Source organism: Equus quagga, chromosome 22, assembly GCF_021613505.1.
Source record: "Equus quagga isolate Etosha38 chromosome 22, UCLA_HA_Equagga_1.0, whole genome shotgun sequence".
Taxonomy (NCBI): Eukaryota; Metazoa; Chordata; class Mammalia; order Perissodactyla; family Equidae; genus Equus; species Equus quagga.
Window position 1 is genome coordinate 16,282,586 of NC_060288.1, and position 27,186 is coordinate 16,309,771.

At 34.9% G+C, this 27,186-nt stretch overlaps 1 protein-coding gene across 1 annotated transcript in view; it reads right to left on the reverse strand.

Annotated features, from left to right (window-relative positions):
• Positions 1–27,186, reverse strand: part of SGCZ (sarcoglycan zeta) — a 430,925-nt gene that overhangs the window by 181,349 nt on the left and 222,390 nt on the right. Inside the window, exon 2 of the mRNA XM_046648788.1 lies at positions 14,076–14,177. Within this exon, the coding sequence (XP_046504744.1) occupies positions 14,076–14,177 (102 nt within the window). The remainder of the gene's footprint in view (positions 1–14,075; positions 14,178–27,186) is intronic.

Sequence of the window (27,186 nt, forward strand, 5' to 3'; positions counted from 1 at the left end):
AATGGGAAAAAAATATGATCTTTTTCCGTTAATAAAAGGTCTGTTTATTTTTAAAGAAATGCATTTTATTAATTTGAAATTTAGTAGATTAAGCAAACATAAGATAATATAGGCACGTTAGAGTTTCAATGCCTTGAGGATAAATTCCAAATTCCTTAGTATTCAGACCTCACATGTGTGAAGCCCTCAGATGCATTCCAAATTACTGTTTCTCTGCTCCTCTATGTCCTTGCTCTTCAAATAGTGTTTTGCTCATTCATCTCCTGAAATATTTTTTTAAAACTATGTCCCCTCCAATATTTTTAAGCTGATACCTGAAATATTTTTGGTATCAAAGTTTAATGTTTGCAAGGGATAAAACATCTTACACAATATATTGTATATCTAGTTTAAATGTCTTTTGTGGAAGGCTCCAATTTTATGGAGCTCTACACTGAGTTTACCCAGGTGACAGAACATGTCAGCCATACAGCCTAAATCATCAGCAAAACCAACCTTACTTTCTATCAGAAAAATGTTTGAATGTTTCATTTCAGATTAATGTATTAATCTTGTTCTGTGATAACTAACTTATTTTTGATTTATAATTCTAAAAAAGAGAGAGAGAAAGAGAGAGAGATTTGCCACGAGTTTATGGCCTGGATGAACGTCTGTGCTGTCTCTTCAATAGTTCTTACCCGGCCACTGGTGCTTTCCTGTCTCTACCTTTTTTATACTTATCTATCTATCTATCTATCTATCTATTTATTTAACTTTTACTTTTACTTCAGGTGCAGTGTATCCTCAAACTTCCTTTTTGTTTAGTAACCCGTCTCCCCCATTCTAAGCTTCTTATGTTGTGAGCAATATGTTTAAAAATGTTAAAGAAATAAAGACTGATGACAGTTACTCCTTAATTTTGCAAAATAAGGGAAGAGGGGTAGTGGTAAAGAAGTCGGAAGATCAGAAGTAGCAGCAAGGTCATTCTTATGCAGATCAAATTGAGGAAAGAGTGCATCTGAAACTTCAGAGTCTTGGAGCAGACATCCATGCCTCAGTATCCAGGAAAGTCTTGGAACATCCTTCGGGGTATGCTTGCTGGGTTTGAGACCATTGCATTACAGGATTCCTCAATCAAACCAAACTGTTCTACTCACTACTTCCTGAACAAACTCTGTCTTTTATAAACTATTTTCTTGCCATTAATTTACCTAATTTGGAATTCAAATCCGGATCATTCTTCAAGGCCCAGCTCAAAAGTTGTCATATGGAAGCATACAAGCTTGATGGATGGAGAGTTATTTAGTGTGGAGGACCCAATTTAAAGTCAAAATATTGTCACTAAGCTTGTTCCCATAATCAGTTCCCAGATCTGACTTCTAGGGACAAAGAATTAAAAGATAAAAATATATAAATTAATAAAAGTAACTTCATCAAGCAGCACCATAGTCATAAGAAACACAAGGCAGATCATTTTGTAGTTCAAGTACCACTTTGCTATGCCCTTCTTGTATTATTTTTGATACATGACTGACACAGGGATGTAGGTGGTGCCATTTATACAGGCAGAATCATCGTAAATCTCTAAAGCTCTGAAAATTCAAAGTTAGGGCTTCTGTTCAAATCTTTTTAGAGAATTCAGGTGAGAACTAGTCTGTCTCTTTATAGGTATGAAATAAATACCACTGTTTCTTACACCATATAAGGCAATTCTAGGATCTAATTTACCAAATGTGTTTATATTGGCAAAATTTTGTGAAACAGATATAAAAGACCAGGAGTAATAGGGTTCCCTATCATTTGTTTAATATAACAGAGAAACATCTTTTTGTATGGTTTTAATTTGTATTTTCTGAACACACTAACCATTCATTCTCTCAATAAAGTCAACATTCACTGGGATGAATAAACACATAAAACAGCTGCTCTCATGGAATTTACATCTTTTGCACTTTGATCTTTGAAATTCAAATAAAGTGTTTCACATTCCCCACTGCAGAATCCATTATATCTGTGACCCCTGAGGAAAAGAGAAAATATATTGCCACAAATTTATTGAACATATTATTTGAGTAGCTAACAGTCAGGGCTGCGTTTTTCAAACTGTTGATCAAACACATTACAGATATAGATATATATAAATAATTAGGACGGCTTTACTGGAATATATTAGATTTAAAAGAATCAAATGCATCACATACTACAGTGTAAAATGTGCTTCTTACTGTGGTTCACGTTCATAACTTTGAAAAACACTGAGCTAATGTATGTGTTACTAATATAGCCTCTGTGTCTGCTCTGAGAGCTTCGGACTTTTCAGTAAATCCTCCTCTTCATCAAAAACAAGATGACCCTGTATAGCAAGAATCAGCCCACACAGTCATGTGGATATGTGAGGTTGAGGCAGTGAAGAACGCCACTAGTTGGAGAACAATTTCCTTTAGGTCCATTAGAAGAAATGACACTGATGTCTCATTAAAATCCTGTTCCGGGAGAATGGCATTCAACATAATGCGGGTCCATTTTTTATTCCATGCAAGAAAAATTCTTAAAGGGCTTAAGCACTTCTTTAAAAACAAACTCCATTACGTGGATTTCAGAAAAGTATTTTAGAGAAAGTACAGAATGTTTCATAGAACATGAATAATAATCGAATTCTGAAGAAATCTCCTTCCCTTCTTCCTGACAAGGCTTTACTTACTCTACTCACTGACGTGGAGATTTCACAGTGGTTCGGGGCATGGGTATCTGCACCTGACAGATCTCAATTTGTTCCTTGCCCTGTAGCTTTTGTGCTATGATACTCAGTTATATAACATCTTTGAGCCATGTGCTTTTTCTCATCTGAAAAATGAATATAATATGTTTATTTCATAGGGATTGCTGTAAGAATTAGATGAGCATGCATATCAGGCCCTTCACATAGCAGTAAATGTATGGAAAGTACTTAATAATTGGTAGCCGGAGCTATTCAAGATGAAGTAACAGGTATTTGAAACTTAATTATTTGTGCTCCTGAGGGCAGATAATTCTAACACTGAATTATATTATTATATCAGATTATTGTAAGGCATTAAAAGATGCATAATATTTACTAGCATCTCAATTTCATCTATGTTTAACGTATCCCTGTTCCAGGTTATCTGCAATAGATTGTAAAAACGCAAAAGTCTGATAGTGTACGGAACAGCAATCTGAGCTGATGTGTGCCTTCCCTTTTATTCTAAATTTGCTGTCTTATTATCCCACATCTTTTCTGTGGAAAGAACTAAGTGTAGGGCTTTGTGTGTGTTTGTGTGTGTATGTGTGTGCATGTGTGCTTAGAGAAAGTACATTACACGTAATTTTTTTATGTGTTTGTTTGTAAGAGCAACTGAATTTGAGGTAATGAGGGAATCTTCCTGTCTTTTAAGGGTTCAGTGGTGTCTGAGAGACACCACCAGTGAGAGGACAATAACATAATCTCAGGAAAAAATATACAGTAAGTAGGACTCCTTTTAGAATCTCTCTACACTTTTTTTTTAAGATTTTATTTTTTCCTTTTTCTCCCGAAAGCCTCCCAGTACACAGTTGTATCTTCTTCTTTGTGGGTCCTTCTAGTTGTGGCATGTGGGACGCTGCCTCAGCGTGGTTTGATGAGCAGTGCCATGTCCGCACCCAGGATTCGAACCCAGGAAACCCTGGGCCGCCTGCAGCGGAGCGCGCATACTTAACCACTCTGCCACGGGGCCAGCCCCTCTACATTTTTTTAAATAAGTCCATGGATTATTGCACCTCCACAACCAAGTTCACCTGGGTTTATATATTTAGTAACTTCAAACTCTCTCCTAGTTGAAAGAGGATTTCCTGCCATGGCATTTTTTTCTCTCATTCCTAAACAAGGTCCACTGTGCTCAAACTGGCCCCATATGTTCTCCCATGGGTCCAGTCCAACGCTCCATACACATAAATAGAAATAAGGATTTTCTGGAGAATAGGTCAAATTAGTCTGGAGAGTGAGGTGACTTGTTTTGTTTTTTAATTTGGTAATGAAAGATAAATTTTTATTTAGTTTGGAAAAGTAATAGGACACATTTTAGTTGGTCATTAATGTATATTCTAATAGTTCAAAATTTTCATTTTCTTTTTAAATGAAATTTTTCAGTGGTCAAGTCAGACCTAGTATCTATAGAATTATCTGAAAAACATTCTTCCTTTATACCCAGAATAATAATTACTTTATGAATTGTTAAAAAGCAGTGAATTGGCAGAGGAAATCTAGGTTGGAGTCATTGTACTAAGACTCGCTTGCATGATTTCAAACAGCTGAATTGTCATATGTAAAGGAAAACAATATCTCCTCGCCTATAGCAGTTTGGATTAAGTAAGGTAGTACGTACAAAAATGCTTTGTAAAGTGCACAGTTTAATGTTCAGGACTGTTAAATTATAATGAGTAGTTACATGGGGGGGTTCAGTGTTTTCATCAGTGGACACATGGATTGGTTCGTGGGCATCTGTGAATTACCTAAAAATCGTATATAAATATTTACTTATGTTTGTATTTAAATATTTTCCTCAGCTTTTAGTGGATCCTACCAAAGATGTCTGAGTTTACAAATATTAAAAAGCACTTTGTTGTACAGATGAGTGCTATCTTTTCTGTGTTTGCTGCTAATAGCCCTTAACCAGCATGTCCATGTAGCCTCTGTAAAGAAGCCTAGGTGAAGTATTTGTAGATGTTTGGTGAATACAACAGAGGAGGCCTAAGTTCGCCAAAACTTAAACTAGAAGGACCCACAACTAACATATGCAACTATGTGCTGGGGGGATTTGGGGAGAAAAAGCAGAAAAAAAAAAAAGATTGGCAACAGTTGTTAGCTCACGTGGCAATCTTTAAAAAAAACCCTGCAAAACTTAAAGTCCTCTTATTTATGATGCTGTCAGAAAGAATGTAAATATTTACTGTGAATGAATTAGACCCGCAGGTCTACAATGTATAGAGAGACAATTGCAGAAGACACTTTCACAAAGACAAGAGGGATGGAGGAAGAAGCAGTGGCATGAGCTGTGAATTCCGGCTCACCTTCCAGTCCTAAACCTTTGGACACAACACTTAAATTTCCTAAGTCTTGAGGTAACTCCTCTGCCAAATGGGAATACAGTTATCTATACTGCTCACCTCACAGGGTTCTTATAAAAGTCAAATTAAGTCCTTTCAGATTAAAGCCTAATCAATTACATTATGTAGAAATGATTAAAAACAACAAATAGCAGTTTTTGATTGCCTGTTAGGGGTTATCTGCTGGGTAATATTTTAGTGACCAAAATAGGCATGGCCCCTGGACTCATGGAACTTACGGTCATTTCTGTAGTTCAGCTACTGTGGCCAAATGACAAAATAATATTGTTAAAAACTATGGAGGGTGTCATGAAGTTAATGAAGAGCATATGTATCGATACAAGGTAAGAAGGATCAAAAGAAGTCAAAGACAAATTAATCTATACAAAATTTAAATATTAAACTCTTTTTTGGGGAAAATTTTGCATAAGAAAAAAATCAAAATAAAACTTTGAAACTAGTTATAACCTAAAAACTTCCAGACTATGTTATCAGACACGTGAAGTATGGCCCAAACAGTTGATACAAATTTTACTGCTTTAAATGAATTTATTAAAAACAAAAAATATTGAAAAGAAATTAATCAAATGTTCAATTAAATCAACCAGGAACATAATAATGATTAACTATGTTTTGAAAAAGTAGAGAAAGGAAATTTAAGGATAAAATAAAAATTAATAAAAGATTTAATTGGTTAAAACCAAAACTTGTTCTAAGCAAGAAACAGTAAGAAGACAAGTCACTATTCAGAATATCTAAATAAAAAGAAGGAAAAACACAGAGAAACAACATTAAGGATTAAAAGATATGTCTGCATAAAATGAATAGTTCTATAGGAAAAAATAAAAATTAATGTGAGTGAGGTTGAGGTAGAATGATAGAGACCAACTTTTATTAAAAAAATTAGAAAATTAGTCAAAGATTTTGCATCAGAAAAGTCATGATAATTATGCAATTTCATGGTGGAATTGAACTGTACATTCAAGAACAAGCGATCCTATATTATTAAAACTGATATCTCGCATAGAAAAAAATTAGAGCTTATCAATGAATTCTGTGTGGCTGGTAAAATATTAAAGCAAAACTGACCAAAGTAAACAAAATACAATATATGCAGGAAAAAACAGTAAAATTGCACATATGCAAATACAAAAAATAAAATAATAAGCTTCATTCACCAGTTTATTAAAAGATTGCTACAACACGAACAAGGAAAGTTTGTCCTAGTAATAAAAGTAAGCTTTGACATTTCTATATCTTTTGACAGAATTCACTCAATATATTAAATAAGAAAAGTGATAAAAATCATCTTGATAGATATCTAAAAATGTGAAAAAAACCAGTATTTATTTCTGACTAAATTATAATCAAGCTAATAATAGAAGGATGAATTTTCAGGCTTCATGTTACTTGGCTTATCAGAAACAGTTCTTCACGCTCTCAAACTGGAAATATTTTATTTTCTCTGCTTCTAGGATAAGATATTCTTTTGGCTTTCCTGCTGCATCACTCACCTTTCCTCTTAGCCTGTCGTGAGTTCCTACACTTCTTTCCAAAATCTTCAATATTGGAGTGCCCAAGGATTCATTCAGTAGATTTCCTTATCTTTTCTATCTACACTCACTTACTTGATATCCTTGCCTAATCTCATATATTTAAATTCATAGATAGATATTATAGATAAGGTCTCTCATATACATGTTTAGCTTGTAACTCCAACATTAAAATTCAGACCCATCCACCTGCCTAACTTGAAATTCCTCCTCGTCTAATAGACAAAATTCACAGCTCTAAAAATGTGCTCATAATCTTCTCCCACTCTCCACTTTCCCCTACTTTGGTTAATAGCAACTACTCGGACCCAAAATCCTTGATATCATGTTAGATTCTCACTTATTCTCACATCCCATTTACAATGTGTCAGCAAATCCTTAAACTCTCCTTTCAAAACATACTCTTTGATAATCATACCTATCAAATAGTGAAGATTAAAAGAGCTAAGATATGCAAAGCATTTAGTATAATGTTGGGATTCATTAAAAATAATAATCAATTTGTTTCTTGGGTTGAACACCATAGTACAGGTTTTACTTCTTTTATGTCATCTAATAATAACCATAAAACCATAGTCCTTAAAAACATTAAGGGCTACTATGAACTTCATTTTTTAGATGATAAATGTAAGGCACAGAGAGGTTAAATAAGGTAATCAGTCAAAAATACTGATTGACAGAGCTAGGATTTGAAACCAGGAATCAGACTCCAGAGCTTTACTGTAGGCTGAATGTTAGCTATTGTAATTAAAAATCACGATCTGAACAGCCACAAAAATGAAGTAAAATACAATAGAAATAATGAAATTTCAAGAAAATGGCCAGATTATATTCACAACAACAAAAAGAATAGCTTTTCTACACAAGTTCAAAGACCAATGAGAAAAATGAATGGAAAAGCCATTCCCATATGCAGTAGAACTGTAAAATGGTTGACAAGAAATTTGTAATGCTGACGTGAAGAAGAATGTTAAGAAATGTTGCTGAGCAATACAAAGTAAGTTCTCAAAAAAAAAAAAAAATGACAAATAAATAAAGTGAGAAGTCATGTTCCTAGACAGGAAAACCCAAAACTATAAAGATGTCAATTCTCCACAAATTAAATGTAACCATAATTAAGTACCCAACAGGAATTTTTATGAAACTTGACAGCTGATTATTAAGTTCATTTGGAAGAGAACATGCACAATAGGCAAAAGCTTTTGAAAAGAGCAATAAAAAAGAACTTGCTCTATCAGTTATACAATATATTCCTTAAAGTTAAACTTTGGTTTTAGTCCAAGTATATCAATAGAACAGAAAAGAGAGACCAGAAATAAATCTACGTACATTTAAAAATGCAGTGTATGAAAAAAGTCATATTTCAGATCAGTGATGGGAAAAATGGACTATTCAAATTACGGCATTGGGGACTTTTGGCCATGAAAGAAAGGAAGGAGGGAGGGAAGGAAGAAGGGAAAGAGGGAAAAAAAAGGAAGGAGAAAAGGATCCTACTTAATACTATACGTCAAAATAGAAAAGTTTTCAAAAACTTCTCTGCCTCACTACTTAATGAATTAAACTACAATTATTTCTTTTAAAAATTAAGTTCTTCTTGGAACAGCCAACAATTTCTTGATACAAGCTTATGCTATCAGCTTGAAAAAGTAGAAGCAAGGAAAAGAAAGAGATTACTTCATAGCAACAGATAGTCTGCATTCCTACACTGCTTTCACCCATATCCCCAGGAGAAAAAAAGGAGTGTTTCTGTATTTCAGAGCAATAACCTAAACAAACTAATCTGGATAGAGGAAAAGAGGATGGTAAAGTAGATGGTCCTGGAAAAATCTACCAAGAACTGGGGACTAGGTGTACCACTGGAAGAATTCTACAGAGCCAGCAAGGGCCACTAAGACCCATGGAATTAAAATAATCCATATCTGGTTGGCACAATTCTTTTTAGTTACACTTCAGATGAGAGACAATGGTCACAGTCTATCTTCCCCTTCCCATTAACAATCTCTCTAATGAAACAGAACTGTTAGACAGTAATTTCCCTACCCCAAATTGTGACTCATCAGTGATAATTTAAACTAGGTAAAGCAATGCTTTAAATTTTAGAAGTTTAAAAAGTTAGTTTTAATAAAACCATAGCTAAAAGACAGTAAAATAACCTAGTAAGATTGAAAAGGAGACTGTGGACCTAAGGAAAATGCAGAGAACCAAAACAACACCCTTATACGTAAAATACACGAATTAGAGAGAGCTAAGGAAAATTCATATGGAGAAAAATAAACTAATAGCATAGAAGAAAGACTCCAGATAATGACACTTACTTCTATTCAGAGGAAAAATATAGAGTTAAAATAATTTGAGAAATTATGACAGCTGTGAAGGATAAAGATGATCCAACATACGAATTATTGCTTTCTCTGAAGTAAAGACCTCAACAAACAAAACTGAAAGATAATGAGTGATATAATAGAGAAAAGTTCCCTCAAGTTAAAGAAGGTAGATGGCAAAAGTACATCAGGTGTCTAGGCAGAACATTCATGTCATCAACATGAGAAAAATACCAGGCTTCTGTCAGACTTTTCCTGGCAATATTCAGTGCTAGAATTTAATGGAGCAAAGGGAAAAGAAGGAGGGATGAACCACTAATTATATTCCCAGAAAAGAATAAAGGCAACTGTCAGAAACCTTTAGCATGAAATATTTCAAGATTAACAAACAAACAAAAGTAATTAACAATGAAATACCAGTAAAGGAGGAATTTGAATAATGAATCTAGTCATGGAGAACCCATAATGCAAGGAAGACTGGTGGTGAGTCCTGTAGCCATCTATAGGTGGAATGAAGAGGGAAGTGCCAAGGCAATTAAAGCTGCAGAAGAGAATGTAAATATTATGAACTCTGACAAACTTAAAATATTATAATTATCAAAAATAACCAAACCCTGAAACTGAAGAAGGGTGAGGACAAATTGGAGAGGAGCTAATCATCTCAAATTGCACCACAGGGAGTTAATGAACACTATCTGAAATTAAAACATAGAGCTAATGCATTCAGCTTCTTAATGGTATTCATAATCTTTTATTCTTAACCACGAAAGATAAGCTTTTTTTAAAAAAAAAAATTCCTGTGGTGAAGAAATATTTATGTTAAGCAATTCTTTCCAATTTTTTTCAGATTATTTTCTTCAAGAAAATTATATATAACATACTAATTATAAATAGCACATATGTCTTTCTACATACTTATCTTTTTATTTGTGCAGACATATAATTATGTAACCAGGATGATGTTCATCATATGTCAACAGTTTTTTTTCTGAGTGTCAAGATTTTAGGATGATTTGTGTGGTTTTTCTTAACTTGAATAAAGACATTGGAGCAAAATAATAAATTTCACCTGTTAAACATCTAAATGTAATATGATAATGATAATAATAAGATGATTATAGAAACCCTAGATATCTATTGGTATGAGTGGGCTTGTATGGGAGAAAGAAATCTGCATAGAGATTTGCCAAGGTACCCAAAAGAGACAGGGTCAAGAGATTAGCATGTTGTGTAACCAGGAAAGAGGTTGCTGAGCTTGCCTGGCCCCATGACTTTGTGTCTGAGCTCTATAATGAAGAATTGAACACACAAGGTTAAAAACTCATTATAACTAAGAACTGAGTCAGCATCAGAGCTCGGAAGCCAAGTGAAATGTCTTGGCATGAAGAAGAAAGCAGAGCCTTACTCACAGCTCTGCTAACACAGGAATCTTAAAGAAAACGAACTTCTTTGCTTTGCTGTGGAGTTATTGGAATTAGAATTATCTGGTAGCAGTTCCCCTGGCTCAACTATCTGCCATGGAGGATGCCAGGATCGGGGTCAGTGGTGAGGTACCACCTTAACTAAGCATCCTTGAACAGGAAAAAATAAGACAGCTTGTTGAGCTAATAGTAGATGAAGTTGAGTAATACTTGAAGTTCTAGAAAACTGCATCATGCAAATTTTTCTTGAAAGAATCAGTGAAATGTAGGTAATTTAACCATCTTAGTACTCTGGACTCATGAAACTTTGGTAAAAAATATTCTAACTACATTTCTTTAAAAAAGCCTTGTGATTACATGTCCTAATTTCCTGACATTTCAAAGATGTTGACCTAATGTTAGACCACGAGCATTGAAAATTGATTCAGAACATCATGGTTATCATCCATGTAAGGTAGACCCAAATTCCATATCCTTCGTATTTTTCCTATCTGAAGAAAATTATATATTTAACTTCAAAAATGTTAAGTGAGTACTTACTCCCTGAAAATAATATTGTTAATTTTGAAAGATGCATTGAATTCTAAGACGTTTAAAATATAGAATATAGTATTTTTTTCTGTACAGCACTGATATGATGGCTCACTTAGAAAAAGTTGGTTTCTTTAAAAGCATGCAATGAATAACAATAGAACTTCAAATATCTATAGAAATTTGATGGTGGGGCAAGGCGTCAGTTAACTCGTAGAATAGAAACAGCCCATGGTTTATTAGGTTAGGAGAGAAGATGTGTATGTCTGTGGGGAACTTATTTTCTGATCAACAGAAATTTCTCTATTACTGTTCCATGGGTAGGATTAATACCTACCTAACCCGAAAGTAACTTTAAGTAAGAAAATTCTTTATTTCAGAGCAGATGCTGCTAAATATAGAGAAGGTAACTCATTGGCATTAACGCAGGAAAACACACACACACACACACACAAATCAAAATATCAGAATAAATCTGCACAAATCAGAATTGTACACAGCAGTATTTTTCTCAGTTTAATTGAATCTTTGTAAGTACCTTTTAAATTTAATAGATTTCCTTATCTTAGACCTATAGGAATTTTGACATTTTAACTTAAAAATTATTTGAATACATGACAATGTATGGAAAGATTGAAATGGCTAACAGATTTTTTAATTTAAAATCTCATTTCTACTAGTATTACTTAAATTTTCGTATTCTTTCTTAACAGAAGAATTAAGAATTTTGATAAGTTTCTACCAAACTCACTTTATTAATGAGCAAACTAAGTCTCAGGGAAACTGTGGCTGGCTTTTTAAAACCATGAATAGGCTTTATGGCAGACAATGAAGAGCTGCATGCATTCATGGACAAGAGAATCCTAATGGGGGAACTGCTTATAAAAGATATATTTTTCTCTTTACTTTAAATATTTATTTTTGTAGTGTATATGTAGAGAAATTTTCAAAGAGTAAATAAGTCTCCTTCTTTTTCTGTTCTCAAACCAGACTTTCTGTCTCACTGCTGATGGAACTTGCTCCCATCTGCCTGCACGGTGCCATGCTCTCTAGTTATGGAGTGGCAAAGGATAATGAGAGGAAATGTGCGAAGGACAAACAACAGGTCTGAGATGTGAAAAGGAGCATATGGATTTCAATCAATATAGTGGGTTTTCAAAATGCTTTCAAACTTGACGTTGTGAAATTTCCCAGGGATAAAGGTTAGGGAGCACAACTACCACCACCTCACACTTCAATGCTGCAATATCAGTGGACTCTTTCTTTTTTGGTCCATAGATGGAGGGAACATACATAGTTTCCCAGGAGGATCCTAGTTTACACCTGTTGTTATACTCTTAAAAACGAAGGTAAAGGGGCCAGCCCTAGGGCTGAGTGGTTGGAGCTCCATGCTCACTTGGGCGGCCTGGGTTCTCGGGTTTGGATCCTGGGCATGGATCTACTCTACTCATCAGCCTTCTGTGGAGGCATCCCACACACAACATAGAGGAAGTCTGGCACAGATGTTAGCTCAGGGCTAATTTTCCTCAAGCCAAAAAAATTTAAAAAAGAGGAAGATCAGCAATGGTTTTTAGCACAGGGCAAATCATCCTCACCAAAAAATAAAAAATAAATAAAATAATGAACACAATACTTTATATATAAATTCTATGACCCACCTGCTGGCAGAGAGCTTCGTAATCCTTCTCTAAATTGTATTCCCTGGCAGCCACTCTAAATTCTTCTAAAGTGGCTTTGAAGATAAATCTTTATTTGGTGTCCCTGGACTTATCAATAGGATGCATTTTCAAAGAAGTTTCTGCCTATGATTACTCCCATCTTCTTCCTATGTTAAGTAATTTCTTGATTTTCATATATAACTTTTCCTTTCTTCAAATATTAAACTGTTTAGTAGTGCCAAACACAAGAAGAAAACAGTGGTGGCGACTTCCAATCGGAGGGAAGATGCTAACTAGTAGTTTTCATAGAAGTGAAATAAAACAGAAACCAAACAAATTTTATATTTTAAATTTCATCACCTTTTATAATTTAATCGTGTAAGGTCCGGTATTCATACATACGTCTATTGTGTTATTCATCTGACCAAAATCCAGAAAGTAAATTAATCTCAATATAAAATTTCGAGTACCCATGGTAGAAGTCAATATAATATATTAGCGAAGCTTTGCAGGTTCACACAGAGAAAAATAAAATTTAAAGTTACTATGCTTTTCTTAATTAGAAGTTTTATGAAAAAGAATCTTCTGTTTTCACTTTGATATATAAGGGAAAATATAACTTTGAAGCAAATTATCAAATTATATCTTAGTACACAACTCATTTGCTAATATATTGGTAATATTAAAACATTATTCTAGCCTAAAATAGACTTTCATATTTACAAATTAAGGTTAAGAATCTTTCCACATTTTATATAATATGCTTTCTATTTTTTTCTGTCTTAATAAATTTATTTCCACACATACACACATATCCCAGGGGAATTCCTAATGGAATCGAAAGCTTCTAGTCAGATTTTGGTGTACCCAAGAATACTACTTTCTGAAAAGTAACACACCTAAGTCAAAATGAGCAACGCCTAAGCTACAATCTTTGGATTTTTAGCATGCTGCTAATTGATAAGACACACATACCACACACACACACACACACACACACACACATTTGAAAAGATAAATATTCTCACTTGTTTTAAATAATGTACACCCAGAAATAAATTTAATTTCTATACTAAAACTTTTTGTCATACCTTTTAGAAAATGCATGTCCATTAAAGCTGAAAAGATTTATAATATATTGAATTAAAATAATTTATTCAAGTCAATGCTTCTTGCAAAAATTACTCAAGATGTATGAAATGCCCCTTTTGGAATTACTGTAACTGTGGATATTTAAACTGTTGCCCATTGAAACTAAAGGGGCAAATTTTATAAACTAACAAAAGCGACACGGCAGTTTCATTCAAAATGGTTCTCTAATTTGTCAGTTTGAAACTAAACTTCTCCACTGAGTTTTCAATTGTTTCACTGTTTTGATCTCTTTAAATAAGTCTTTAGCTTAAGGAAACTAAATAGATACTAAAGAGAAAAGGGGATTCTGTCCTCCTATTTCAAGCTTAAACATAACCTCTAAATTATCTTTTACAGTAAGCCAAAGCCAGTATCACATACCTTTCTGGAATGAATTTCTTTCACATACAATGGAAGTAGAAACTCAGATATACCTTCAAGTCGGATTCCCTTCTTGGTGACTCTCAGATTTCCCATACCATCCTACAAGCAATGAAATATAGTTCACTTTTAGGTTAATTAGAGAATGAATAACTGGCCATAATTTTCTTAGGCCTAAGTTGAGAAAACAGTAAGCTCAAATCAGTGATGATTTAAGGAAAATGAGAGATTGAATCTACTTAATGAATGATTGCAGCAGTTTGCATGCATATAGAGGGCTCTGTTTAAAATGAACAAGAAAAGAGAGTATAAAGGATTTTGTATCTTCTCCCAGCTCTGTCAGAGACTAGGATCTATCTATGAGTAAATCCTGTACTTTCTTCATGCATCAGCCAGTGCAACTGTTTATTAAGTATAATGATACTTGCCACCTGACTACTGGAAACAACTTTGCAGAGAGATCTTATGATGTTTTTACATTACAGTTATACACATATTTCTACAATATTCCAATAGTCATATTTGTATAATAATTTCAATAAGTAATTAATTAATGATTTTCTAGTATAAGTAAGCACAGTGTTCCAGTATTGAAATCGTGAGTAAAACATGTGTCCTCTCCTTTAGAAAACAACATTTGATGAGGAGGCTAAAGTAAGTACACAAATAACGTTTATGAAACAGAGTAAAATCAATAAAAAAACATAAGAGCAAAGTGCTAATGGGAATTAAAGAAGATTTCAAATCTGGTAAGAGAGTAAACCACTTCAGAGTCAGAGACTCACTGTGATAAAGGCCTTAAGAATATGGAGTTTCAACATGACGTGTCCGTAGAGGGAGGAACAACATGAACATTCTGGTAGCATTTCAGAAACAGTATGTCATCCAGTCTAGCTAATATATGGAATACTGTGAGAGAAAACAACTGGAAGTATGTTTTAAGCCAGAGAAAGGAAAGCCACAAATGCAAAGTTAAGGCATCTGTACTCATGTCAGCCTCCAAGAAAGAAACATAGCAAGTTTCTTGAATAGCTCAAAGGCTTGAAATGATCAGAGGTAAGCTTTAAGATCAATCAGGTAGAAGTACCATGTGGGGCTAACTGACAGAGTATCAGTAATTACGCACAACTTTGTAAAAAGTGTGAAGAGTATGATGGGAGAACAACTTAGAAGACCTGATGACTAATTTTATCTGGAGATACTAAAAAGAGAAGCATTTACTATTAATCCAAGGTTTCACAACTATGAGTAAATGAGGAAATGCAGTGACATTTTAAAACTGGAATAGTGAAATTTGTAGGTTCAATAGCAAAAATAAGTTCAGCTTTGGACTTTCTAACTTTGAGATATCATTGAAAAATTCTTATATTTATCCATCTGTAGAAAGTGGGTTGGGGAGTGATGAGTACTTAAGGTATGCTTGAATCTATCATGGCGGATGAGCAAGTCCCACGTGGAAAGATATATATAGAACCAAGTCTTAGATAATGACTAGGTCTGTGGGTTGGAAAGAAGTATTTTATACATTCCAGGAGGCTATGATGAGTATAAGAGGACAACCAGGAGATCATGATGGCCCCAGCCTCTACCCACTTCCCACCCAACCAAGAGATTATGATGGCCCCATCCTATACCCCCTCTCCCTCTGAAAAAAAGAAAGTCAATGAAGTAGAATTTTGAGTAAGAATTGAAGGACATTTTTTTTTTAAGTCAGACAAGGAAAATGACTACTAAGACATTTTGAGGTGGTGAAGTCTCAATCTTCTCAGGGAAGGAGAAAGTTATGGGTTCTGGTTGAACTAAACTTGGGATAGGATGAAGGAATTCATTTTTTTTTTTTTTTTTTTTTGAGAAAGATTAGCCCTGAGCTAACTGCTGCCAGTCCTCCTCTTTTTGCTGAGGATGTCTGGCCCTGAGCTAACATCCGTGCCCATCTTCCTCTACTTTATATGTGGGACGCCTACCACAGCATGGTGTGCCAAGCAGTGCCATGTCTGCACCCGGGATCCAAACTGACGAACCCCAGGCCACCGAAGTGAAACGTGCGCACTTAACCGCTGCGCCACCGGGCTGGCCCCAAGGAATTCGTTTGTTGAGGCTCAAATTTAAAGCTGACATCGAAAGTGCCTAACAGGGAATCAATTAAAAATAAAAAAATAAATATGAGAACTTCAAGCGTCACTGAAGACTTATTCTGATGAGAAAATAAGCTTACTTTTGTTAGGATGACAGTACATCTCAGTTTCTCTGAGACAGCTGGCTTATACTAGTTTTATAATATCCTCTTTCACTTTCAAAAGTGAAAAGTGTCTCTGATTGAGAGATTAATTACATGGTCACAGGTTCACTCGTCCTAATTAGTGTGGTTTTGCAGCATTATACTTATCTATGAACAGACATACGCAGAATTAACAATGAGAGAGACTCAAAACTGAGGATTTGCTAGTGAGAAATGGCAGAAAGTCATAAGGATGTGGTATTCTAAAGTAGTAAAAAATGATGCTCCTCAAATTGCTGACCATTATTTTTCTCCTTGGGTGGAGACAAGCAAAGCATGAACAGTAATGTTGGGTTGCAAAAATAGTACAGGGTCAAAGAATGACAGTTGATGATAAATTAATGATCAAGTTCAATAGGAGTTAAGAAATATGAAAAATGTTAAAAACAAGGTTATCCTTGGAAAATGGAACTTCAGATTTTGAGATCTTGAAGGTGAGAAAATTTCCAGACATCATGAGTCCTAAAGAACACCCAAGCAGTGGTGGCAGAAGTAGAGTGGAGACAGAATGGTCTATAATTCAGAAAGCCAAGACTATTAAAACATATAAAGTGACACTTGACTTTAAAATATGATTTTGTCTCAGAGGGATTTTCTTGACTAGATCTTACACAGTGACTGTCCATATATATTCTCAAATGCCTGCCAGAAGGAAATGTTCTGAAATGTTCCCCACGGAGTTGCTATGGAAACATCTAATGCAACTGTTAGACTAGCTCAGGCAGTAGAAACAAACTCCACCATAAAGACAATTCCCGGTTCAATATTACTCTTAAAAAATGTTTTCATATGATGGTTAGAAATAAAAGAACTAGACATCTAAAGTTAAGTGTGATATTACTTACGCTATATGCACATTTAATTTTGGAAAATTCTGAATCTTAAGCTCACAGTTTTCTTATATTTCTATATAATATATAATTTGGGGCATATAAATAACTATATTTCACTTAAATTAGGTGAAATAGAATTCCCCTGTATAACGTAAGAGTATTATTATAGTATTGTGTCGTGAATCTAATCTCACTCCACCAGTCCATTTGTCCCTCCTTTTATTTCTCCTGTTTTGTATTAAAAAATAATTTTTCAGGTTTTTCCATATTACCTCTATGCAGTTATAAAACGCATAAAGCTGCATAATATAGTTCCGTGTATAATCAACCTGATCCTCACATTCATGTACCAAGTCTGCTAATAATTTACGAGATGATGAAATAATCTGGTTTCCCTTCTGTAGGAGCATTAGAAAGTGAATTTATTCCTACTGTCACTATACCTTCTCGATTCACTACAGTCTTGGTGCCTTCAACATCTAAAAGGGAGAAAATAATTTCTGGATTTGATGTTAAGATGACATTGCCAAAACACCAGAAAGTAACAGAATCCTATGCATCTATGGCCCAGGCCTCAAACTTGGCTCTACCGACTCCTTACTGTGTAAGCTTGAACCACTTAGCTAATCTATTTGCTCCTTAATTTTGTCATCTGTAAAAGAATAATAAAAGAATTTATATGTTTTTATTGTAAGGATTACATGGGGATGTAAAGAGCTTAAAATAATGTGTCACATGTAGAAGTGGTCAATGGTTTTAAGCACTATTAATATTTAATTAAAAATAATTTAGGGGGCCAGCCCGATGGCCCAGTGGTTAAGTTCACTCGCTCCACTTCCGTGGCCCAGGGTTTCGCCGGTTCGGATCCTGGGCATGGACATGGCACTGCTTATTAGGCCATGTTGAGGTGGTGTCCCACATACCATAACTAGAAGGACCCACAACTAAAGTATTCAACTATGTACTGGGGGGCTTTGGGGAGAAACAACAGAAAAAAAAATAAAAGATTGGCAACAGTTGTTAGCTCAGGTGCCAATCTTTAAAAAAAATAACAATAATTTAAATTTTTGGCTCATATGATTATTATAAAAATTCATATTGTTTATTACAGCAGTATTATTCTTGAACTTCAGTAGACTTTACATCAAGTTTCATCATCATTACAATTATGATGCTTTTATTCATCATCTAGTAATCTCACAAATCATTTACCTACTTTTGATGGACAGTTAGTGTCATTTTAGAAGGAAATGTGGAGCCAGACAGCTTGGATTGAAAGGACTATTATTTACAAACTGTTTACTTTGGTATGTTGTTTAATCTATCTAAATCTAAAATCATTTTCTATAAACATCAGAAAATAATAGCATTCCTCACAGAGATGTTGTAATAATTTATCGAGATAATATGTGAATTGCCTATTAATGGATCTCGCATATTTTTGATGATTATTTTCCCTTTCTTGTAGTTTACTTAAAATTAATACTTTACTACAAAATAGAATTAATCTCTTATCAAAACATGCTTTTCAGTCAACTTTTCCCATTTTCATCTCTTCCTTTCCATTCCCTATGGCAGTGTTGAAGTTCAAGTCCACTTCATCTCCCACCTGGCAAATGCCTCTGTTAAAAAGAAAACCACACACCCAAAATGGCACCGCTCCGGCTAAAGCCTATGGCACCAAATGTAGCCTTAAGACTTCGCTTTTTCAACCCCTCCCAGAAACAATCTTAACAGGCCAGTGTGAAATTTTCTGGTCAGCAGCAATGTGGTAATCTGTCAACATGGGCCCTCTCCATTCCTGAGAGGAAAAAGAGGCAATATGTATGATAAAAACCTTGCCTTTCCCATCCCCTAAGAGGAGATGGCCTAGCCTAAAAATAATCCTTGCTTTTCTTTTGCCAATAGCTCCCCTGCCCCACCTTGCTGACTATAACACTTTCCAGTTTGTACAACCCCGGGGACCACCCTTCTACTTGCCAGAAGAGATGCTACCTGGTTCACGAATTATTTAACAGAGCTAATTAGATCTTCAAATTTACTTGGTTGAATTTTGTTTTTTAACATCAAACTTACACTATTTGGAGTGTCAGCTTACATTATTTACACTGTTACTTTATTGAATAACTGCTTATTCAAAAACCCACAACATCATCACAGCCCTTGGGTTATAGATTTGTGTCCTTCATTTTGAATATTTAGTGTGCTTTGTAAATAATCCATTATGAACAGTATCATGTTCCTGTTAAGGGGAAATATCACAAAGCAATCTCTTCCACTGTAGCCCCACCTTCTTCTTTAGAATAATTTTCACGACCCTGTAGGTGTCTCACATAATCCTTTATTTTTCAGAAGTTTTTGCTCTTTCTCATCATCAAGCACCCTTTCTCTCCACTAAACTGTACTGCCAGCATTTCTCAGAAAAGCTCTGTTTTGCTATTTAAAATTCTTGATTCATATATTAAACAAAAAATTAAATTGATATCCTAGTTAAAATCATGCTATTATCAAAATTCATAGAAATTGCCTTTTGGAACTGCAAGCAATCTTTATTATATTTTTCATATGCTTGATGTTTTTGGACAATGTGCAGGATACCTTGTTGAGAAATATTCTTTTCAGAATTTATTATGAGAGACTGACTTTAGTATAAATTATAGATGTGAATGTAAACAAAAAGAGTATTGACAGCCATGTCATTTTAAATTTAAAATCCAGGCTCATAACTTTGCAATGATCTGACCGTAGTTCACTCTGTTCTCACTTACACAAGGTTCTTTATCTTCTTAGTTATCTGGTATTAGAAAGTTACTTAGTTGACTCCTATCCTAAGGATTTGAACTACTCCTTAACAAGCAAATGCAATCGTCAAAGTAATAAGTATGTTGACATGGAATTGAGAAAAATTTTTTAAATTGATGTGATCATTAAGTAATATAGAAATTCTGGTGTATGATTAATTATTTAAAAAAACTTTTCAGAGAAAGTGGAAGGAATCCAGTAACCAAGAGATAATTAAATATAGATTTTAGACATTTTTTTCTGGTTAAGTTAAAACCAAGAATAAGTTTCTCCTAAATTACTAGCATCATATATTTAGGAAGAAATTGATTAGAAAGAAAGTTAATACTTTTTTTATGACTGATAATTTAATGGTATTCATTCTATACTTGGATTTGCATGAGGAAATGATCTTAAAGAGGCTATTTAGAGACAAATTAGAGCCTAGTATGGTAATTATTTGTGTGACCTTAGGAATTAAATATTTTTTAATAAAGTAAAGAAACGTGAGGAAATGGAAGTATCTGATTGTTTAAATGTAATTACAAACCACTTTTAAGTGATTTTTTTCTTAATTATTCTTTACTATATGCTAAATGAATTTAAAAAGTCCATTTAATTTCCAACTCCTAATAAAAGAAGAGGAAATTTTCTTGAAAATATCTAAGCATTTTCTTTTTCTTACCTGTTTTATGCCAATGTTATCTATAATTTATAATGAGCTGTTTTTCCCCAAGCATAAGAGAAAGAACAAACAAAACATAAGTTGACAGCCTGCTTTATATGTGTGTTTTTACTATCTTGTTTGCTGTAAGACTATATTTTATTTTCATTTTAAGTGGCCTTCCATATTCCTGTCTCTTATTAGAAAATAAACTTTACAGTGATAAAAATTGATAGACCTAGGAATTTGACCTCCGATTCAGCTTGTATAAAAACGTCTTTAGAGATTTGTTAATAACAAATTTTATCATCTAGAGAAGGATTTATTATCTTTATTCTTAGAATAGTTGTTCAAAGCTCATTATTTCTATATCACCTAATGTCAGAGCTGTAAAAAGGTGTTAAATATATTCATATATTAAATAAGACAATAAATATTGCACTTTGTATTTCTTATTTGTATTGGTGTTCTTTTAGCTATGTGAATGATTTTTAAAAAACATAATAAAATTAAATTCCATTTGTTTTCCAAATTTTGCTCTACTTATAATACAATTCCTTGACAAATCCTTCCTTCCTTTTCTAACAATCCCCATATCACTACTCTCATAGAATGTATGTAATTGCTTAATAACAAAATCATCAGAATAAAAACATGCTGAAACAAAATAAAACCAAAACCAAAAATATGTTAATTGGACATGGCAGCTATGATCACAATTATCCAGTAAATGGAAAAAAGATGGATGTATTCAATAAATCCAATGAGACTACATTTAAAGGACCAGCAAACATAAAAGCTTCATAGCAATGAGATTATATATAAGAAACCAGCAATAAGTATTTTTAACATGTACATAAACATCTACTTAAAATAATGGAGAATAGAGCATAGCTATATTTATATGGAAAATAGATCACAGTGGGAACATTTGGAATATATAAGCATTTTATGCTCAATATTCTTAAAAAAAAATGTTTTCCTACAGAACATCTCTTGGAATCACTATCAAGAAAAAATTATTGGTATGGCTCAGTCTAATAATCTATCTAATACTCTTTGTATAATACAACTTTAAATGAGCATAGAAAAGCCAGCAATGTGTTGCCTTAACTTGAAATTAAGGTTACGCTCTAAGAACGTGATAAACAACTGTGACAGGAGACAGAGACAGAGATTTGCCGTTAAAAGCAAATCATACTTCTCCATGGTAAATGGAGACAACTGCAAGGAAGCTCAGGCATTTGACTCGAGGAAAATAATAAATAATGAATTAATAATAATGCTATGTACCCTAAAGATAGTCATCTATAAATGGGGGACTGAGGAACGTGCATATTTTAATCTTTCTAACAAGAGTACAAAGCCTAAGGGCTTGCTGTGAGCATATCTAGCTTTCCCAAATATACTTCACAGAATACCAGAATTATAATAAACCTGGTGAAAAAGAGTTGTTTTGAAATAAATTTAGGAAACCATTGCATGATACATTCCCACTCAGAGATTAATAATGCATATTAGCATACTAAACACTCTGAGAAATCTGGAGTAAAGAAACACATTTACTTTATTGAATACATTGTTTTAATAAAAACAGTGAAATGTTGAACATTTCATCCAATGGGCCCCCCCACTCACTCTCCCACATTTTGGAATAAGTGGAATAACTGCCCTTTGCACACATTGTGGAAATACCAGTCTAATCACTTACATTTTATAAACTCTGAAGGAAAACCTATTAGAAATGAGATGCAGTATTTAGCACAGAGCCTCAAAAAGAGGTGAGTAAAGAGTTAAAAGGTACCCTGTTTTTACAAATATTTACTGAGAGCCTCGATATAGTACCAGCAAATTCTGTTGATAATTTGGCTTCCCAGTTATCTTTAAATACTAGAGAGAATATGCTGAACCCTGCTAGGAATCTAGTCTGCTTCATAGGTCTAAGTTCTTATTGTCAACAAGAAGTGAGAAAGAGAGGTAAAGCTGAGCATATCTCTGGTTTTTGCATTTGATGTTTGTCGGTTATTATAAGCATAATTTAGTTCCTCAGAGGAAGGTCCCTTCTTGCCTGGAACAAAATTACATTTTTGGACCTGTAAATTAAGGATAAGACCTTAAGATAAGGCAACTCTACACCACCATGGTAGGCCTTATCTAAGACCTCATGGTAGGTCTTATCTAAGAATTTCTTCCAAACTTCCAAGACGACATCTTTGATTTCCACTCTCCCTACAAAACTAACCATAGTAAGTTAGTTTAGAGGGCACCTTAGTAGATACCAAGCCAATGGCACATCACAACAACCCTGTAAAATAGACGCATTATTGGGATGGGCCGAGTGGCATAGCGGTTAAGTGTGCATGCTCCACTTCAATGGCCCAGGGTTCACGGGTTTGGATTCCAGGCACGGACCTACACACCACTCATCAAGCCATGCTGTGGCAGCGTCTCACAAACAAAATAGAGGAAAACTGCAACAGATGTTAGCTCAGTGCCAATCTTCCTGAAGCAAAAAGAGGAATATTGGCACAGGTGTTAGCTCAAGGCCAATCTTCCTCACTAAAAATAATAAAATATTATTTTCCTGATGTTATTTAAAACACAAGAATAGTAAGGTTAATTGGGTTTCATGCAGCTACTAAGTTACTCAGCCAGAAATCCAGTCCTTTCACTTTTAGTCAATTTAGTCTACTATAAGGATAGGAAATGTAGGTAAATCTATTTTATTATATAACTCTAGTATTTTATTATATAACTCAGTGGGGTCTTTCTAATATTTTTGAGTTAATTTGTGTCTCTTCTTCTTTCCTAAATTGTCTTCCCTTTTTAAAAAATGTTTCCTTCTCTAACTGACTTCATTTGCTGGCACATATTCATCTTTTGACTCAGACGTGCATCATGGTATTCTGAAAAAAGAATTCTGGTAAGACAAAACTCTAGTTCCAAATGATTATAAAGGTCATCCTGGAAATGAAGCCCTCAGAACAAATTATTGATATCTGTACAGTCATAGATCATTTTAAAGGAACCTCAAAACAATATTTCCTGTAAATAAAAAAATCACCATTTCACATTCTTCCCCTGAAATGCTTTGTCATTACCCTCATCATAGAAAACCAAGTTGCCTCTGTGTGTGCATTTAGAAGAGGTGAGTTGGGCAGGAGGGGTAGGTAAAATTAAGTCACTGAACATAAAATTGTAGATATCTTCATGACCTAAAAGTGAGGGAATAATGTGTAAACATCGTTAGAGACAGGACAGAAGCTCCATGAAGACACAGGTGAGCCAGCTGATCTCTCTGTGGGACTAGGCAGGGAGACTGTTGATAAGAGTTTTCTGACTTTAAGTTGCTTAATGGTTCACAAATCTTCTAATCCCCAGGCAGTTTGGCATGGGCTATATTGAGTTTATAAGCTATAACATTTGTCCTCTTAAACTAAAGAAGTTTTCTAGGTTTTTAATATCTGAAAATTCTTCTCACCATCAAGGAGAACTTTTCATGCAGAAACTAAATGGGTCATTTTTCAACCAAATCTTAAAAGACCCTATAAGCTTCCTTGAAGGATACTATAAATGTCCATCTATTTCAGCCTTGGATTTTGAGGATGGATTATTTTTTCTAAAACATATAGTCTAGCATCACTTCTTTAATACAAGTTCCATTGCAGATACTAGTAACAGCCATCCACTTGGAAAATATTTAGCAGAAGGATTTTTTACATTTTGTCTATTACACCTTATTATGGTTCCAAATGGCATGCTTTCCAAGTTTGGCTTGTTTGTTGGTTTGTCACATCACAGACAGACATAGGCCTGTAACGGAAACCTTCCTGTGGGAACTGCCTCCTTTCCCCTTCGCCAACCCCTTCTCAACAAACGTTGTTGCCACAGAAACTATTTCCTTACCTGGGTCTGCCATGTTTACCACAGATGATTCAAGCAAGAGTCCATAACTAAACCCAAGCTGGGTCTGTCAGATGCTTTTACTGGTATACACTGAACTCTAAATTAAGAACAACAAGCAATTAAACCATCTCTCTTTGAATGCAAACCTGGGAGTTAACTGTGACCATACTTTAAGTTATTAACCAGAATAAGCCTTGGTTCAGAGAGCGCAGAGAGGATAAATGAGGTTAACTCCACTTGACGAACATATCCGTGGTTCTGGTCATTCCTGAGGCCCAGAGGCATAACTATCCTTCCTAGATGCTGTTGTTTTTTCCAACACTTCCTTCAGTATCATGATTCCACAAATTCTCTTTCTCTTTCTCTCTCCCTAAACTACTTCCCAGGTTAGTGTGAGAACAATTGAAACCATTCCAACAGATTGCCTGATCTATATATTCACACACCTTGGTGACTGTATCCACTTCCATGTCTAAAATTAGTTTTTAGTTAAATCAAGCCCCTGCCACCAGACTTTTCTATATCCTTTTCCCTCTCTCCACCCCTCTTCCTTCTTCATATAGTTATCTCTGTCTCATCTTTCATACGGCAATTCAGCTCAGAACTCTCCTCTTTATGAGTCACAGTACCATATACATTTCCTTCAAGAATCTTGTCAGTTTGTGCCAGTTTGTTCTCTTTTTGTGTTAACATTTGCCTATACCCACCATCACATTGTAAGCTCATTTGTAGGCAGGAACCACATAATTCCAAATCAATGTGCTCATCATTGATTCCAAAATTTATTTTTACAATCCATATTTGTTTTTTGAATTCTAGACAAAGGTATTCAACTACTTTCCTGGAATATCACAGGCATTTCAAACCAAGCTTGTCATAAACAAAAGTGATAATCTCCTAATGTGAATCATTTCTTATGGTGTGTTCCTTATCTCAAAGAATTATCATCCCTATTTAATAGAAATCTGTAGCTCATCCAAGACTCATAACGAACCAGTCATTAAGTCCTATCCACTTGCCTTCATTCTAGCACTCCTCTGGCACAGTGTTATGTGCTGTGCAGATAGCCCTTAAATGAAGGACTTTTTGCCCCAGCTACTGGAAGGGCTGTGAGTGGGTAATCTTCAGCTATAAGCCCCTTCAGGGTTTGTCCTAGTTACCTGAAACCTCTGAGCCTCTTGAAGTAGGCCATGCTTCCCAATTTAGGGCTGGAACTCTCCATTTGATCGAGTGAAGACATACAGAGGCCTTTCACACAGAAGCACACGTATGTCCCTCTCAGGATTTTCCCTCATCTACTCTCCTGGCCATTGTCTGTATAACTAGCGTTTAGCTCCAACATAAACCAGATGGGATAAGGAGAAAAGGAGTGGCAAGATCTAACCAGCATGTACCAACAGGAGAAGGGCACTCGATTTCTGAGGATGCTTGATCCAGTAGTCAGAACATAAAGTTGGATTTGGCATATAGAGTTTTACATCTGGAAAGGCCCCCTGAAGATTGTGCAGTCTCATTACTAAGATGGCTCCTAGAAGCATGGGAAAAGTAATGACCCATGTTAAGTAGCCTATCTCCCAGATTTTCATGGCAGATGGTAGAAGAAGGGACTAAACATCGCAGGGAAGTGAAGATGCTAAAGTGGATGAACCATATAAGGTCAGAAAATGCGTCAAATAATTATGATCTATGTAAGGCCCAGAGGACACACATTTGCCAATGCTATAGGAAATCATCGGTGAGAGGGACACAAGATTCACCAAGAAGTTCAGTGGTAGCTTTCCTCTGTAGATCAGGGCTTATGGAAGAAGAGACCATTATACAACTAGGCTCACTCACAGCAGTGGAGATGACAGGACCCTGAATCAATAAAGGTCAAAAAGTAGGAAACCAGGTGAACACAATTATGGTAATGAGGGGTCAGGTAAGAGGGCAACTAGGGACACACCCCACACACTGTTATGGAGATGGTTAATAAAACTTGATGGGTACAGAGGCAAAAATGATGATTAACTAACAGGGGTACCATTCAATTTGTAGCATTAAAAATCAAGGGATGGATGAACAGCAGCCTAAAGGCAGTTCCCCAATAAACAAGTCGTGATTCTTTACCTAATTTTGGCCATGAGTAAATTTTTTGATACAGAATCCATTGATCTCTCTTGCCCAATTTTGACAGTAAATAGACAAGTGCAGTTGCTTTAGCCTGAGACCCCTCAGAAATGAGGATTTTGACCAGGCCACCAGGTAAGCCACCAAGTCCAACAGAATTCAGGTCCCACTTCAGTGAAGGATTTGCCCCACCTCTGGGACCACCAGTGGTAGAAAACCTTCACCTGTCACACTTGTCAGGAAATGTCTTAGCTGCAAAGAGCCATCTCGTCCAAAATCATATCCTGACTACCTGGGATAGCTTACATGACCTACTGACCATTGCTAGGACCTCAAGGCCTAGCTATCATATTCCCATTCTGCACAATTCTCAGGATTATTCTAGCTTCAGGGCACCCCGTGGGGTCAGTCAAGGCTGCCATTCCTCTGTATCCCAATTTGACCTCTCTTGTCTCGCTGTTCAATCCCGCTCCCCTGACATAATATTATTATCTAGATTATTGAGAAATCTTTTTATCAAGATGCAATAAACTCTGTGAT